This window comes from Onychostoma macrolepis, chromosome 24 (genome assembly GCF_012432095.1).
Source record: "Onychostoma macrolepis isolate SWU-2019 chromosome 24, ASM1243209v1, whole genome shotgun sequence".
In the NCBI taxonomy this organism is placed as follows: domain Eukaryota; kingdom Metazoa; phylum Chordata; class Actinopteri; order Cypriniformes; family Cyprinidae; genus Onychostoma; species Onychostoma macrolepis.
This window is the reverse complement of record NC_081178.1, coordinates 5,778,313-5,796,429: the sequence shown is the minus strand read 5'-3', so window position 1 is coordinate 5,796,429 and position 18,117 is coordinate 5,778,313. Positions and strand designations below refer to the sequence as shown.

Here is an 18,117-nt window from a genome sequence, read left to right as displayed (position 1 = left end):
GTCTCACCTCACTGATGAAGGAATGATGGATAAGTTCATTGACCAAATCTCTGGAACTGTCATCTGTAATGACCACATATCAGGATTCAGTACATAATATTTTAAATCTGAACCATTCACTGAACACCATGACTTCAAATTATAGTCAATATTTTGAAATATTGATAAGCATGTTTGAATATTTAAATACAAATTTCAAAAGCTAATACAAAAAAAAAAAAAAAAAAAAGAATAGTTTGTGTTGTTCCAAACCAGTGTTATTTTAGATATTATTATTTGGCAATATTTAAAAAAAAATCCAAATATGAATTAATATTAATTAATTCATATTTGGATTTAAAAAATATATATTTTATATATATATAAAAAAGCACAACAGAATTACTAAAACAAACTAAACTTGGCATTTTTATTTTATTTTTTATTGAGCTTTCATTTATTTTTATTTTAGTTTCAAAACTGTTAGTACTTATTAATAAAACATTAAGTAAGTTGCCAAAGCAACATTTTTAAAGATTTTTTCCATCTAATATTTATATTTATATTTATTATTTTATTCCAGCTTTATTTCAAGTGCTGAAAAATTAAATATAATTTAAGAGTTTAGAATTAAAGTTCTAGGTCTACTACTTAGTTTTAATTAAAAAAAATAGTATTTTGTAGAAATTACAATATTATAATGTGATTAAAATATCATAATGTGTAATTAAAAATAATTTTACTACTGCACTGTTGGGTGCCATTCAATTTTAGCACCACTGCACTTATGTGGTGAAGAGATGATAAAAAAAAATGTAAAATATATTTGGAGAAAAAAAGTCAATGGGGTTAAACTCACTTGGCATAATATCACAGCTGAGCTGCCGATGGAGTTTATCATCCAGTTTCAAGAAAAGAGTGAGCTGTGAAAACAGCAGATATCAGTTCATTTGTCACTGATTCAACAGATGTTGCCATGTTGCACCCCTTAACATGAGTATAACAGTCTGCATTATCATTAATAACAATTAAAACAAATGTAGATAAATCACCAGAGACACAAAGAACTAAACAGAGTATCACAATACCATTCTAACACCACTGTGTCACCGATCAACATTGCTCTGGGGTGAATCTTTAAGCAAAATAGCAAAATGTATACTAAACGGAGACAAACTCACATGAGTTTTAGTAGTTTCTTCATTAGACTCCAGGTTACAATGCATCTGTACCACCTAGAATGACAACTTAAGATTAAATAAGAAATAACTGATTGAACTGAACTATTATACAGTAAATGTGTTTTGATGAGAACACACACCTTCCTGGTCTCAGCCTCTTGCGGCTCGGGCGTGGGGGTCTTCACTGTCTCCACCTGCTCTTGGGACATGGAGAGGGCACGAGGTACGGGATGGGGTCGAGTGGACGCAAAGTTCATCAGAGGGTAAATGCCATTTCTGAGCGGTAAAATGCACATGTACACATTACAAACCACAAAAACCACAGGCTACTTTTTAACATTATTGCCTTTATCTGGTAACACTTACTTCACATCCTCCAGAAACTTGTCCAGCTCCAGAGGAGAAACATGAGAATACCTGCAGGACAGGAGAGATAAAAAAATAAATAAAAATGATCAAACATACATGATTGTATCATATTACATATCGTATCATATGTCAAATCATGTCACAACTTTTATACTATTGTTTAAAAGTTTGAGCTTTTAACATTTAAAAAAAAAAAAAGTCTCTTATTATTATCTGTTCAGAAATACAGTAAACAAAATATTATTACAATGTAAAATTTTTACATTTTTAAATAAAATGTCATTTATTCCTGTAATGCAAAGCTGAATTTTCAGCATCATTACTCCAGTCTTCAGTGTCACATGATCCTTCAGAAATCATTCTAATATGCTGATTTGCTGCTCAAGAAACATTTCTTATATTGAAAGCCCTTGTGCTGCTTAATATTTTTGTGGAATCCATGATACTTTTTTTCAAGATTCTTTAATGAGTTCAAACAGAATTGATTTGAAGGCATCTTTTGTAATAGTATAAAGGTCTTTGCTGTCACTTTTGCTCAATTTAATGTGTGCATGCTTAATAAAATTATTTCTTTTAAAAATCAAATAAAATCTGAGCCCAAACTTTTGAACAGCAGCTTAAGTTGAGGCTTACTTAAGCTGAACGCGAGGACGATCTTTGTGAATAATCTCTGCCAAGACTCCATTTGGGTCGAATGATTTGGTTTTCTCCTCCACACAGTTCTCTGGAAGCATGTCTTTAAACCCAGATAACATGTAAAACAAAATTTTATAATTTAAATTATGATACATTTTACCTGAAATCCCATTCATCTTAAAATGTATCATTTAGGTTATCCTTCACAAGAAAACTACCTGAAATAAATGATGTATTATTATTTCATGGCTCAGAATACTTGATTGTGATTGGTCAGTTACAATAAACAATGACTGCTAAACTGTACAACCTTGTCGCCAGACAGCTTGTATCCAACATAGCAATTTAAACTAAAACCAATCTTTCTGTCCAGTAATATAGAGTCACAGTCCATTATCTCTTACACATTTAAATACATCTTCTTTATATGAAATGATTAAAAGAGTCACTACAACTGAGAGAGGAGGAGGAAAGATAACAGTTTTTTGCAGTGGCTATTTAATTTTTTCAGACTGTTACAATAAATACATTCTTATTTTTTGTATCTATTTTGAAGCACGCTTACACTGGTTATTGATGAGGCAGTGTGCTGCGAGCAGCTTCAGTGAGTGCACTTCAAACAGCACACGGTGAAACAGCAGGTCATGCGCCGTCGGCCGGAGTCTGGGATTGTGACGCACACACATCTGGGTGAACTCCTGTTAAACATCAAACAGCATGTCAGTAACTGTGTTATTTTACTATCACTGATATTCAGTATAAAAAAAAATGATTTAAATAAAACAAAGATTACTGGAGTACGTTTTAACAAGAAAAATACTAGTTCAGTTTTTCTACTTTTAAACTTCATGTTTAATTAAATGTGTTACTTGATGGTTCTTTGTAATTGTTTGAGAAATTTACTAGCAGTCAATTCTGAGTCACATCTGTTTCTAAACCAATATTTTGAATTAGATTTTATTTCTACATTTTCTGTTTTCATTTTAGTTAAAGTTTTAGTCAATTTGTTTTGATTTTAGTTGTTTTTATTAATATGTCTATATAGTTTTTAGTAAACTGTTTTTAATTACAGTATTTTAGTACAATGAGAACAACGAGGAATTTTTGACAAGGCTAGTTGACAAAGTTTTATTTTACTTCAATTAATGTTTATTTTATTTCAAATAATGAAAATATTTTATTTATTGTTTTAGTTTTAGTTCATGAAAAAAATCAGCTTTAATATAAAAGAAAATTTGTATTTCCTAAAGAAAATTTACCATGGACGCCCCCTTCTGGGAACACAGGGTAGGAGCAGATGATCAGAGTGGGTCAAATTCTCATAAAATATATTTCTTTCATGCAGTTTTAATAAATAAATGTGGGTTTTTAGGTTTCAGACATTTTCATTAACAAACAATATTAATTTTAACCTTATAAAAGACTACGGTTTCTTATTTGATATGCAAATTTTAACAATTTTGAAAGAAAATATGAACGACTACTGTAGACCTAAAATGGGTTCCTCCTTCCTCCTGTTGTGTTTCTTTACCTGTTTTATCATCTGCCAAGTGAAAATCATGAGTCTGATTGCATTTAGAAAAGCATTTTAGAAATGCCTATTAAACATAACCCCAGCCTTCCACACGTACCCTCATAAGCGGGTCTTCTAATGATTGGCCCGCATTGGCTATGGCCTCCTTGGACACAACTGAATCTCCATTTGCCTGGATCTCCAACACGGCCATCTGAAGGAGTTTAAATATTATTTCATAAGGGACTTGTCAGATTTCAGTGCTGTAAAGAGCTGTATGTAATAAATAACACTGCCAGGTCATGCTTTGTTGGTATCTCACCTCCAAAGCACAAATCCCAAAGGAAAAGATGTCAATGGCGTAGTCATCTTCACATGCTGAGAATGGAGAAGGAAATATGAAATATATAAACCCAAACGTTTAGTGAAGATGTGAAGATGTGGTCACACTCACAGCCATACTCTGGACTGAAGAAGTGCAGGTTCCTCTTATCATCTCGGTTTTGGTGTAGTTTACCGCGGACACCCCCTTCTGGGAACACTTGGTAAGAGTAGAGAATCAGTGTGGGTCAAGGTCTCACAAAAATATACATTTCTTTATTGAAAGCTTTCAGCCATTTTCATTAACATACTATAATCACATTTAACCCTATAAAGCCTACTGTATCATTTTTTACGCAAATGTCCACAATCTACTACATTCCTTCTGTCGTCTGATTGATAGTTTATCATTTTATAGCAAGTAAAAGGCCTTTTGTATCATTTTAATAACATCTGCCTTCAGGTTGTGGTTCACATGTTTTGCTGTAAAATCTTTAATGATCTCTAAACGTGAAAGTAGCTTTTATATTGCAAGTAATATTTCCAAACTAACTCTTACTGAAGCAACTTAGCCTTACTCGGCTATCCTTTTTTTTTTTTTTTTTTTTTTAATCATTAAAATGGGAGTATCAAATATGATCTCTCAATCATCATTTTATTGTGTTGCATTGTGTTTTGCTCCCCGTAATGAAAACAACAGAAATGAAATTAAGCTTTCAAAGATCATCTTAGTAAGACATATTATTGGGAGATAATATATTTATATTCATATTAATTTCATGTAAGCAGTCTGTTATACTGATATAAAGATCTCATTACATTAATTTACAAGCTATTAAAAATAGCAAATAGTAAATAGTTTGTCTAAAGGTTCAAGGTTTTTTTTTTTCAGATTTTTTTTCAATTGAATATACATTTGCTTATCAAGTTTGTATCAGTGTGGGTTTTATGGTAAATTTGTTCACATTGCATATTGATTGAGGTGTTAAAATGGCTCTTACCATTCACAAAGAGTCGATGCCAAACTACAGAGAAAAACAGAAATGAAAGAAGACAATGGATGATGATTATACAGATTTTGTTATTTCATTACCTTCAGTTTTGTGAGCATAAGTGCTCCATAAACACTGATTTACTTTCAGTCAAGAAACATTTGTTTCTAATTGGATCTAAATGTTTGCATAAACATTTTATCATAATTCTTTAAACAATAAATATGCCTCTCAGTCAAAAATTTGACTAAAAAGTGGATATTTCAGAGGAGAAATTAAAAAAAAAAGGCTGAAAGTGCAGGGGAAAATATACCTGATCCAATTTTAATGAGGCCGTTGTGCTGAATGAAGATGGTGTCACATGTGAGGTTGCCGTGAATTATGGGAGGGTCACAGGAGTGCAGGTAACTGATGAGTGGAAAAAGTTGCATGCTTGTTAACAAATTTGTTTGAACACACACACAACCTTCAACACAAGCACACACACACACACACACACACACACACAAATGTGTGTCACCTGAGGGCAGAGAGGATCTGTGTACACCAGCGTTTCCAGGCCTGAAATACAGTAATGTATCCCATAAACACAAAAACCACAGCATTGCACAATAATAATCATGTGCATCATATTAGACATCAGTCTGGGACTAAAAATGCTTAAGAAAGCCTGACCTTGACATTCATGGTCTTGTGGTTTTTCTTGGTCTTTTTAAGGAACTGTTTCAAGCTGCCAGACGACATGTACTCAGTGATGAACACAACCTGTGAGGGATATAAAAAGAAAAGCTATTTCCACATAATGGCCACTTTAGAAAAAAAACTATCTTAAGACTTTTTAAGCTCACACTTCCCATATCTGGCTCTTCAAACTGCAAGTTTATGTGGCCAGATATGATTTTTTTTTCTTCTGTTCAGCCTCTATTTGGTTAATCAAGCTTGAGACTTCAGCAATGCTCTTGCCATTGATTTAGATTTTATTTGCATAATAAGAATTGTTAAGGTCTTTTAGGTTAAATACTGGCCTTACTACTTAAGTGTTTCAAAATACATTTAAAAAAAATGATACAATTCACCTTTGAGAGATACTTTGATGTACATATTTTTTACACCGCCACAACAACATAGAGTCACTTTATTCTCAAAAGGACATTGATACCATCAGTGTGTATCTGTGTGTGTTACCCGAGCATGATTGTCCCCGATGTCCAGCCAATATTTGTGAAATTTGACAATGTTTGGATGATCCACCTGCATCAGGTTCTCAAACATCTCCTTCATTTTGTCCTACATAAATACAACACACACAAATATACAAAATCAAACACATTTGAGCATGTTAATCATTTTAACTATCACATACACATACACTACTATTCAAAAGTTTGGGGTCAGTATAATTTCTAAAGAAATCATAACATTAACAGAAATAACATTTATAATGTTACAAAAATGTCTATTTCAAACTAATTCTGTTCTTTTAATCATTCTATTTATCAAAGAATAGTACAACTGTTTTCAGCATTGCTAATAATAAAAAATGTTTCTTGAGCAGCAAATCTGTATATTAGAATGATTTCTGAAGGATCATGTGACACTGAAGACTGGAGGAATGATGCTGCAAATTCAGCATTGCATCACAGGAATAAATGACATTTTAAATTATGTTTAAATAGAAAACAGTTATTTAAAATTATAATATTTGATCAAATAAATGCAGCCTTAGTGAACATAAGAGACTTCTTTTAAAACCACCTTACCAACCCCAAACGGTTTTAAACATTTGAACAGAAATGTTTTTTTGAGCTGAGCTGTCACCTCCACTGTCTTGAAGACCTTCTTGTCATGGAAGAGAACCTCGTTCCAGACCACCTCAACACCCTCTTCAGTGTCCATGGCCAGAGAGGCGCTCTCCACTCCAGGAACATTCCCCTGACTCACCTGCAGGGGGAGACAAATAATCACTTTTAACATCCACTCTAAGTAACCTAAAAATTCATAATATCCTCTTATGAATACTGGAATAAAGTAAAGTGTTTTAAGAGCGATGTGTCACTTGAGCGGGGAAATTATCAACTGCTGAATTTAAATGTGATGTGACATATTGTAGTCAAAGACATATGATATATTGATCAGACTGATCAGCATTCTGTCTAGTCTCATTTCTAGAGTTTTATAATCATTTATAAATAATTAAATCATATATATTTTTTAAATATTACATGCTCTGTTCTTAAATATTTAGAAATGAATTCTGAATTTAAAATTATGTAAAATTATTATTTTTAAATAATGTAACATTTTATAAAATAAATGTATATTTTAATATAATTTAAATATATAACATTTTATTTAAGATTTTAAATTAAATGATCACATTAGCCTATATAAATCAGCATTGACCAATATTTGTTTGGACATCCAATTATTTTGTTAACCTCTTTTCAAATCAAAATTTGAAAGTATAATTTATCTAACTGACTTCAAAGGCATATGTTCTGATTTTCAGAGAGAGGTTGTTACATTTGCATTTGGATTAGAGCCTGAGATAGAGAGAGAGAAAGAGAAAGAGAAAGAGAGAGAGAGAGAGAGAGAGAGAGAGAGAGAGAGAGAGAGAGATTAGAAGTGATGCCAAAGAGACATAAAGAGGAGGATCATGCTGAGAGAGGGATAATGGCTGAAGAGATGAGACGAAAAAGAGACAGCAAATCGTGAGAAAGAGTACACACGCCTCTGCCGAGTCATGCATGTCTCACACTTCATCTCTGCATGTGAGCAGACAAATACAGTGTGTCCATCTGCAACTGTCTGTACTTGCATGACTAATGAATTTGTCTGCTTTGTTCAGCTGACTGCTGTCAGACAGACACAGCTAGGCTTTTAACAAAGAACAAAAAATAATTTAAAAAAAGTTATGGTTTCCATAAAGATATTAAGCAGCTCTGTTTTCAACATTGATAAATTAATGATAATAAATATTTTAGTAATGACTGCTGTAAATTCTGCTTCACCATCACATGAATAAATTACATTTTAAAACATACTAAAAGAAATTGTAAAAAATACTTCAAAATATTACAGTTTTTACTGTATTTCTGATTAAATAATTGTAGCCTTGAGAAACTAAAAATCTTACCGGCTTTTGAATGGTAATGATGATAAAAATGCAATAACTGTGCAAAACCTTTCACCTAGTATGATATGAGTATTTAAATTCAATTCAAGGTCAAGACTTGGCTGGAATTACATGTATGTTGCAATCCGAGTTGTTTGACTGAGCCAAAAAACGGTCACCTATATTAGATGTTTTACGGTACACATGTTTCTGGTTGGCACTCTGAGCCAAGCTGTTTGTAGAGATATGGACTGGAATCAGAAGTGTCTATTGCATGCACATGGCAGAACCGCTGAGTATCTTAACAGACCATATGCATAAATTCAGTGTCATTTTATTTATTCAAGATATTAGGTTTATTAATATGTAGAGGATGATGCATATTTGCATTCTAGTAAACAGGTGATCATTCAAAACATCCCTTCAAATGCATCCATCTCAGCTTCATACACTTGTTATGGTCAATAATGTGATTATAGTTGTGGAGGAACTGCAGAATTCAGATACACTAGAGCCATTGAGTCATTAGCTGGGAATCTAGCCCAGCACTAGTCAAAAGACCACGATATATCACCCTCACAAAATAAATAAGGCTACAGAAGTGCTTTTCCTGTTGCTTTCTGAGTGTGGTGACCAAGATGTTGCGAGTTTAACCCTTTGGAACCAGATTCACGAAACATTCTTAAGAAGAAATTTCTTCTTAACTGCCATTTTCTTCTTATTTTTTAACTTAAGAAAAAAGTTCCCAAACATTCTTCTTAAGAATATTCTTATCTTTTTTTCTTAAGATTGTTCTTAAGACAAAACTTAAGAATAATTCAAATTCTTGAAAATAATCTTCTTAAAAATCATCGTAAGTAACTTCTTAAATTTAGGACAGCCCCAGAATTGTCTTAAATCCCAAACAGTACGAATTATTTAATGAATTTATTGGGTTATTTAAAAAAAATTTTTTTTATATTTAAGCGTTCCAACAACACTAGCTACATAAAATACATAGTAGGACTATTACTTGGGATGTGCAAGAGTTTGTGGCAGCGATGACTGATAATGTAAACAATAATCGGTCATGATTAGCCTATGTGTGAAGCTACTTTTTGTTGACTTCAAAACTCAGTAGCAACTCTATAAAAGCCAGTCAGATAGGGAACTTTAATTGGACGCTTTTAATTTTAACCTATAAATACGACAATCTTTGGCAGTATTCAGCGCATATGAATGTGCCGATACACAGGACACGTTAGCTGTAGCAGCGCGGATACACATACCGGAAGCGTTCACTTGGATGAGAGCACAAAAACACAGCACAAAAATGGCACAGGCTATTTAAAAGCAACTGTTCAAAAACACGTCACATTAAAAACGTGAAGCTGAGCACCAGGCAAAGTCGCGACGAAAATAGTGTACGTGCTTATTATGATTATTAGGGTAATCTGCAGGAAGCGCAAAAAGACAATAAAGTGCGAGTTTATCAGTGCGTCATGTATTCACTCAGATAAAGACTCATATTTCACTCAGATATTTTCTTCTTAAGAAAAAATTAAGATGTTCTTAAGAATATATTTGAGAACTTAAGAATTTTTCAAGAATTGCACTTACGAACTTCGTGGAATTTATCTTATGAAATTTCTTAACTTATTTCTTAAGAAGATTTTCGTGAATCCTAGAGGAATGTTCTCTAGATACATCATGCTATGAAGAATGCCAAATTCTGTAAACATAAGTCTGTCAGGATGGAGAAAAATATACTGATCTACTGCAACTTTTTTTTCCCAACCAACCAATCAATCAATCAACAATAATAAATAATGTAAGATTTATATTAAGTTATATATAAATAATTGTAAAAATTTAAATCTGATACATAGGTTATATATAAATAATTTTAAAAAGCTGCAAGCTCCAGTCATGAACGTTTTGTAGCTCAACAAGCTGTTTTGTCGTTTCTTTGAACCTAAAAGGCTTTTTGGGTACAACTGGGCTGATCCTAAAACACCATGAAAGAAGTACAGTATTAACCGCCAGTCTGAGCCCTGATTTGTATGGATTACCCACAATCCTTTGGTTGTGTTTGCATGTATGGCATGTTGCCTTCATCTCTGAAGTCATGAGGTCAGAGAGGCTGTGGTGGGTAATGCATAGAGGTTTTAGAGAAATTTAGACAAAACCCGTCGATAAGGTAAACTCTTTAAAATTCTCTTAAATGTCAAACAGACATTAAAATAAACATAATTAGCTACAAACTTCAGTCTCCAAAACTCCAAACAAAGCATAATTTGTACAGCAGCCAAATCCACAATTAAATAGAAATAGCAAATTGCTTTTTCAACAAGCAGTCATCACTAAAACAGACATCATGCACAAGAAGTATAAAGATAATTGTTGTATGAGAAAAGTTCCCTATTGTGCTGTTCTTCAATACAAGAGTATAATTTTAGCTAATTTTACACCTGTCGTCTTTAACACATTAACCCACACAAATCTATTCTCAGTTAAAAAGCAATTAAGTCTCTATATTCTCACAGTTTCTGCTGCACTAACATTTTTGTGGTGCAGTATTTGATGAAGATTGATATTGAACTTAATAAAGCATGTATTATGTATGAAAAAAAAATGTATCTGTTACTTATTGCACTGATATACTGGGAAGTTTCACTGTTTGTATCACTCCACTCATTCCAGTCTGTGTATTATTAGTAGTGCAGATTTTCAGTCTCTGTAGTTACATCATTACGCCAGTAGGCGACAAGTGACAGTCTTTAAGAGCAAGTCATTTGCTTCATTCATTCAACGGATTCATTCTAATACACTGATTCAGGAACCAAACACATAACTGTGGCATTTAAAAGTGTTATGGTCGGTGTTTGGAACAATTTTAGTGGTTGCAAAGATTTACAAACCAACTGAGAATACTGTGTATACAATATTATTAACTTCTTTAACTGTTGTATAAAACACTATTACAATCACAATCCCACTTTTAGTCTGAATGTTAGCATCGCTCGTGTGATATTACACACATAACGTACATTATCACATGCGCTCTAGAACACTTGATTCTTATTGGTTGAAACCATGATGTCAAATATTATTGTATATAACTGGATAGAACATAATCCTACATATCTGTACTAGTTTCATGTCTTTCCTCTTACAGTCTTTCTACTAACACAACAGAATTTAAACTCAAACATTTAACGCACATTTATTTAGGTCGGGTAAACGTACCTATTAAGCTCACCAAAATCTACATTGAGACATTTTTAGTGCACAAGATATTGGTTTCAATACAAGACGTTATGATAAAATAAAATATTAATCTCAAAAAATATTTAATTTTATTTTAAATGACAAAAGCATTTTGATTAAGATATACAGTACATCATTAAATTAAAAAAGTCTGGCTGTGCTTAATGGGTACATTTTTGCACCCTTTAAGCACACCCCTGTTCCCATTAAGCTCACATCATGTTTTATTAAAAGTTTCTGACATATCTAATAGAAAATCACATAGTGTATATGATGGTCACAGACTCCAATTTTTTAGCTTTAGACTATGATTCCATCCAGTCGGAGTAGATCAAACATTTTTGATATTTTCAGCCGATTTTAGAACACATATTGTTTTCATTTGTCACATGTCTCCTAGCATCAATGCGCACATTTCTGTGTGAGTTTGTTGTGATCGGAAGGAATTTAAAGTTTGGTAGTGTATGATCCTCAGTCGTTTAGTGTATGATGCCCAGTTTTCCTTTGTGACTATTTATACAGTCGGTAAGCGTATGATGCCTGGCGTTCTGTTCACATTTTAAAAGATGTTTGTTTAGTGTATTCCAGCCTTTAGTTGCTTCTTTCCTGGACAGATACGACAGGTTTCTAATGGCTCCTTCTTTGTATGGACGTCATGCATAAACTATAGTTATGTCTAGATTTTAAAGCTGTGAAAATAAGTTATTAATCATTTTATAAAGATTAACTTAAACTGACAACCATCAGTTTATATTTAAAGTCTGTTTATGAAGTATTTATATACACTGTAAAAAAAAAAAAAAAATTAATCTTCAGCAGATTTTTGAGTTTTTAACTTATTTTTGTGGGAAATACTCAAATTTTTGTTGTATAAACTTAAAACAACAAGTTGAGAAAAAATCTGCTGAAGCTGGTTGCCTTACAATTTTTAAGTTGGCTCAACTTTTCTTTTTTTACAGTGTAGATGTTCTATGTGGAAGAGCTTAAAGAAAGCACACTGAGCTTAATTGGAGCAGCAACAATGTTTTATAAATTTCATGTAATATTTATTAAAACGACATTTTGCAAAATACATAATCTAGGTCGTGTATTAAGTTCATACATATTTTACAATGAACAACTATTATTAACAATATCTATGACATTGTACTTTTTCTTTTTGATGTCACACTGAAGCTGTGTGATTTTCATAGTAGTGCACCCAATAAACTCACCTTACAATAACATGAAATCTTAAAATATTACAACAGTGGAAAACCACAGACCGGTAATAAACAGTCAATTAATAATAATATGGATTTAAAAGTACAAGCCAGTAATGCCTGTGAAGTAATATATTAGTGTAGCACACAATCTTATACAGCTAGTCAGCTAACTGTGTTCTGTAGCATCTGCGCTATGTTGCTAAAACTATCTTTTGGATCTAACTGTAATTATTTCCCACTTCCAAGTTCCAGGTTATAATATACAAAAGTCTAAACATTAATTTCTTAATTTTACAATAAGTAATGAAACTTAACCAAAACGAAGGCTTAACCATCTAAACAAAATGCACATTTAAAGGGCTCCTCTTTTGGTGAAAGTTTTCAGACAGCTTTCAAAATGGCCGCCAGACAGTGTGAGCACATGGAGACCCATATCTCAGTGTGCAATGGTCTGATTGACTTGAAATTACAGGAGCTATGTAGTAACAAACACATCAATTGGTTAAGACATCAAGTAGGATAATACATTATTTTTTCTTTTTATAATCTGAGCTCAAAAATGGAAGTGTGCTTAATGGGTATGTGAGCTTAATATGTACATTAGCCTATCTGTTGAACAGCTATGTAAGAAGTATAATGTATAGTCACTGTTGCAAACTTAAAGGTTTTTTCTGCTAGTATCAATAATACTAATCATAATCATAATCATTCTGTCTGGGTTTATTTTGCGATAATGACTGTCTGACTATACATTAACCTTTACATAATTGCACACTGCGATGTATCATCAAGGTAAAAATGTTTCTTTATCAACCTTTTCCATCACTGTGGCAAACATGCATTTTACCTTTCATTTTCTGCTTTAAAATTCACAGATGGATGAGGTTAAAAATAGCTCAGTGTAATCTCACATTCACAGCTTCGGTTATGCAGGCCACTTTCCATCAGTGTCATGTCTAGTGTACATGTGTGTATGTGTGTGAACAGGTGAAAGATCCTGTGGATGAGGGACAGTGTCCTTATGCTGACCTCTACATCCAAACACTGAGCTCCAACTGGGTCTGTCCAGTTTTCAACAGGAAAACAGCCCTGGGCTCATCCCTGAACCCGAGAGGTTAGTCTGGGTTAAATCAGGATCTCGATCATGTGTGGCTTGATTTGAACCTAATCACAGACCAAATGGAACCAAGGTTTTCTCTCCTCCTATTAAACTGTGCACTTAAACTGTACGGTACTATAGTAATATCTCATTAAAAACAAATCACCAGTTGCAGGTTGTAAACCTTTTCACCATAACTCATTGCTCCAGTGACCTACAAGGTCATTCTGTCTAATATTACAGGAAATGTGACAGTAATTTACCAGGTAATACCAGGCTCTGTAGACCAGCCACTTGATAAAAAGAGGTTGAAACAATAGAGGAATTGTTCTGAATTAAGAAAAAGCAGCTCTATTGTTCCAGGAGTTGCAGAAATTGTCTCGCAAGCCCTGAGGCATGCTTGGCATGCATTTATTTTCTCGAATGGAAAGGTGTTGAATGTACATTTGGACTGTTATTGCACCTCAAACATGCACAGGTACATCAACATCTAATAATGAGTCTCTAGTGAAATGCACAAGAGTGAAATACACCAGTGTGAGATATGCTGTAATACACAGCAAACAACATTAGACCTAAAAAGAAAAAAAAATACATACATTTATGTAAAAATGGACACTAAAGCTACTATATTCAGACACAAACTATTTTTAAACAAGCAAGCAAACTGAAAATAGTCAATATCGCTGTCTAGCGAGAGTGTAAAACAACCTACACTGAACAGATTTCATTGTAGACGTTATGTAAGACTCAAAGGTCGTTGTGTCTGCATTCAAAGCAAGCAGGCCACTATCTGACAGAACTCATATATGGTGAAATATTGACTAGTCTCCTTTAACCACTCATTAGAGAAACAGCACTGCAGTATTATTGGATTAAAACACTACAAAGAAGCAAATAAAATACAATTAGACTGTCAATGTTATTGACTCCTGCTATCTTTATCTGAGGGAGCTTTAGGGTATTCTCTTCAGACAAACAAATTAAAAGCACTGAATGGATTACCATCTTAAATAATGGGATTATCGCAAAGCTTTTATTTGAATATACCATCAAATGTCATGTTCAGTTGATGCTTATCTTATTGGTGTTTATCTGGACTGTACACAACCCCAGTAAACAAGAGATTAGGGTTGAACTTTCTGAACTAGGCCATCAAAAAAAAAATCAAGCATTGATTTATCAAACTGTGAGAGTTACTGTATGGTCATCATTAAAGATTAAAAGAACAAAAAACTTGCTGAAAAAAAAAAGAAAACTAGATGCCATAGGTATTGAAATTGAATAGAAAAATCAATATAAAAATTGAAAATGTAATTTTAAATCATGTTCTAAAAATGACCTTGTTAAAAAAAAATTGTTGCATTTTTATCAGTTTTTATGTTATTAATCACTATACTGAATATTGCATTTTCAATTTTTACATTTTTTAATTGATTTTGATTGTCAAATTATACACTCCTTTATCAATATATCCTTGATCGTCATCGATTGATTTATATCATTTATTGATTTATTAATTGATTTACTGATTTCTCAAATATATGTAGAACCATCTAACATAAAATCCTTGGAATTTTCCGTAGAATTCAGAGTAATACATTATAGGAAAAAGAACTCATTCAAAACATCTGAAAGCTGAATTTGAAAAAGGTAAACAAAGTCAAGCTGAGGTGTCAGGAAATGCACCGCAGCCAACCGAGAGCATCTTGCGGCCAAAACCAAGAATCAATAATTATAATGATGTGAAGCAATTCCAACAGTCATTAAAGGCATCTGCAGCTGCCTTATTCCTGAAAAAAGCATTAATATGTTCTGGCAAAAAAAGACCTTTAATAAAAAGCACTGTAAAGAGACTAATCACTACCCAGTGCATTACCTAACCAAACGTGAAAAAGAGAAAACAAGCTGTTATTTGTATAAACGGCTGGTTAATCGGGGGTTACGTACAGTGAAGATTCCTTTTGGATGGAAAGATCTGAGTTCGTATGAGGTTACAAGAGAATAAGCTGCCCATAAATACCAGTGGGAAATGGTAAAGGTCATGTTGGTAAATGTACTACTAAAACAAAAAAGAAATAATATTTGGTCATATGCTTTAGTATTAAGACCGCAGATAAATAAAGACACTGTAAACGTGTTTCTTAAATTTCATTTCCTCCACTTCCCTGGAGGAACTCAGACAATGAAAACAATCCAAGTCTATAAGTCAGTCAATTTCCTGCTGCGGGCCGAAAAATCCAAACATGTCCTCAACAGCCATTTGTAAAGGAAAACACTGACAGTCTGCTTTCATAATGCAGAACTAACTATAACTGAAATGCTTATTATAGTATTCAGGTATGGAAGCTTGTTTCAGGCCCAGGATAAAAAAATAATTAAGAAAGGTAATTGCAACTTTTAATATCATAAATCTGACATTTGTACTCAAAATTTTGAGTTTATATTATACAATTCTTACTTTTTAATAGCAACTATAATTTTGATATAAACTCAGAATTGCAACTATAAATTCATAATTCTGAGAAAAAATTTTAAATTGTGAAAAGAATTTCACAAAATTGCGAGAATTGCTAGAATGAAACTTGCAAATACTATTATATATATATATCTGATTCTGTGGTAGAAACAAAAACAGACTTTTGAGAAGAAAAAAAAAGAAGGAATTACCTTTTTAATTTCGTGACAGAAACTGAATTGTGAGATGTAACTCGGAATTCTGAGGACAAGTTGGAAACTGCGAGATATAAACTCTATAAAAAGATGCAATTACCTTTTTTATTCTGTATCAGAAACTAAAAAAAAAAGTAAGGATTGTGAGATTTAAACTCATAATTGCAAGAAAAAAGTTGCGATGGTGGTATAAATAGATGCAATTACCTGTTGTTTTTAAATTCCCTAGGTTTATTTCATTACTGGGAATGCTGATGAGAGACGTTTAAATTGCTATCTTGAATACCATTAGTGGGGAATGGGAAATAGAGGGCTGTTCCTTTAATTAACACAAGCCAAGAGATCTGCTTGTGATCTGCTTGTTCAGCTGACAGCTCCAGTGGGATCGGAGCTCAGTGTGTGTTGGCGACAGTATCCACTCTTGTGCACCTGTCTGACTGATCTTGACCCCACAGCATTTATCTGCAATCCCATTCCCAGTTTAATACAAGAGAATCAAACTTTCACCACGGATTTAACACTGCCCTCTAAACAAAAAACAACTTGTTCATATTTCCCACTAGTTGGAACTTACTGTGCTAGATATTAAAGGGGTCATATGATGCAATTTCAAGTTTTCCTTTCTCTTTGGAGTGTTACAAGCTGTTGGTGCATAGATAAGATCCCTGAAGTTGCAAAGACTAAAGTCTCAAAACCAAACTGTCTACGTCACGGTGTGGGGAGATTTGCAAAACACCACCCAAATGTATACGCAAAGAAAGGGGGCGTGATTTTTATTCTCGCTGTAGTATTGTTGCTGCCGCCGGCGCCATGTCCTGGAAACGCTGTGTTTCATTGTGTAAGCGAAACTACTTTGTTTGGGCTTCCAAAAGAGGACACAACAAGAAATCAGTGGTTAAGTTGTATTTACAACACTGTTCCAGAACAGTTCAACCCAAATATTAGAGTGTGCAGCACATTTTACGGAGGACTGTTTCCTGAACCTGGGAGAGTAACGTAACGCCAGCAGCTGTGAACAAAGTCTGTTTCTATAAAGTGGGGCAATTCCAACTTTTCAAGGACAGTCTGATGCTTCTGTCTCACAGCCTGTAAGTATGTTTTCATATTTAAAGAATTTGCCACTGACTATTCAAACGCAAGTTTTGAGCTGTGTAGAGTAGCGCTTGTTGTTTGTCGTTTCTCAGATCACAAATGCAGACATGGTAATGTTTATGAGGCACGATGCAACACGAAGCGTAAAAAGACAGTATAAGTCATTATAATCAGTAATTATGTCCCCACTGGATGCAAATGCCTCGTTTATAATGGGTTTTATTGTTTTTGTGTCGTCGTGCTGGGACACAGCATCACAATACGGTAAGGGGCGTAACATTTCCGTCTCACGCTTGAGGTATTCGGCTAATCACAACGCACTGGATAGCTGGCCAATCAGAGCACGCCTCTCTTCTCAGAACAATGAGCTTTGTAAAAATCGCTGCGTTTCAGAAAGGACCGCGTTACAGTCCAAACTGTACATCTGGATTTTCTTTCTTTTTTTTCTCATTTAATCCTAATAAAGCTTCAAAAGAAGTTTTATCATTTTAAAGGTTTTAGATATAAAGTCACTAATTAAATACATTTTTAGATATTAATATACAGTGGAGTCCGAAGTCTACATTGTACATCCAGATTTTTTTTTTCATTTAAATTTAAAAATAAAGCTTTAATAGATGTTTTAAAACATTTTAAACTTTAAAAGAAATATTTAAAGTCACCAATCAAATAAGCAAATGTGGTGTTCAGATA

General features: G+C 33.2%; 1 protein-coding gene across 5 annotated transcripts in view; it reads right to left on the bottom strand.

The window, feature by feature from the left end:
* nrbp2b (nuclear receptor binding protein 2b) overlaps nucleotides 1-18,117 on the bottom strand; it is a 39,135-nt gene that overhangs the window by 16,732 nt on the left and 4,286 nt on the right. For 4 of the 5 annotated variants that reach the window (XM_058765371.1, XM_058765372.1, XM_058765373.1 and 1 more), the window contains exons 2-17: nucleotides 6,810-6,932; nucleotides 6,177-6,278; nucleotides 5,667-5,756; nucleotides 5,512-5,552; nucleotides 5,305-5,399; nucleotides 5,001-5,024; nucleotides 4,133-4,219; nucleotides 4,001-4,056; nucleotides 3,797-3,892; nucleotides 2,731-2,863; nucleotides 2,163-2,265; nucleotides 1,527-1,577; nucleotides 1,301-1,436; nucleotides 1,161-1,214; nucleotides 839-902; nucleotides 8-63 (exon numbers count right to left, since the gene is read on the bottom strand). In XM_058765371.1, the coding sequence (XP_058621354.1) occupies nucleotides 8-63; nucleotides 839-902; nucleotides 1,161-1,214; nucleotides 1,301-1,436; nucleotides 1,527-1,577; nucleotides 2,163-2,265; nucleotides 2,731-2,863; nucleotides 3,797-3,892; nucleotides 4,001-4,056; nucleotides 4,133-4,219; nucleotides 5,001-5,024; nucleotides 5,305-5,399; nucleotides 5,512-5,552; nucleotides 5,667-5,756; nucleotides 6,177-6,278; nucleotides 6,810-6,932 (1,311 nt within the window). The remainder of the gene's footprint in view (nucleotides 1-7; nucleotides 64-838; nucleotides 903-1,160; nucleotides 1,215-1,300; nucleotides 1,437-1,526; nucleotides 1,578-2,162; nucleotides 2,266-2,730; nucleotides 2,864-3,796; nucleotides 3,893-4,000; nucleotides 4,057-4,132; nucleotides 4,220-5,000; nucleotides 5,025-5,304; nucleotides 5,400-5,511; nucleotides 5,553-5,666; nucleotides 5,757-6,176; nucleotides 6,279-6,809; nucleotides 6,933-18,117) is intronic. The other variant, XM_058765375.1, reaches the window with a different exon arrangement.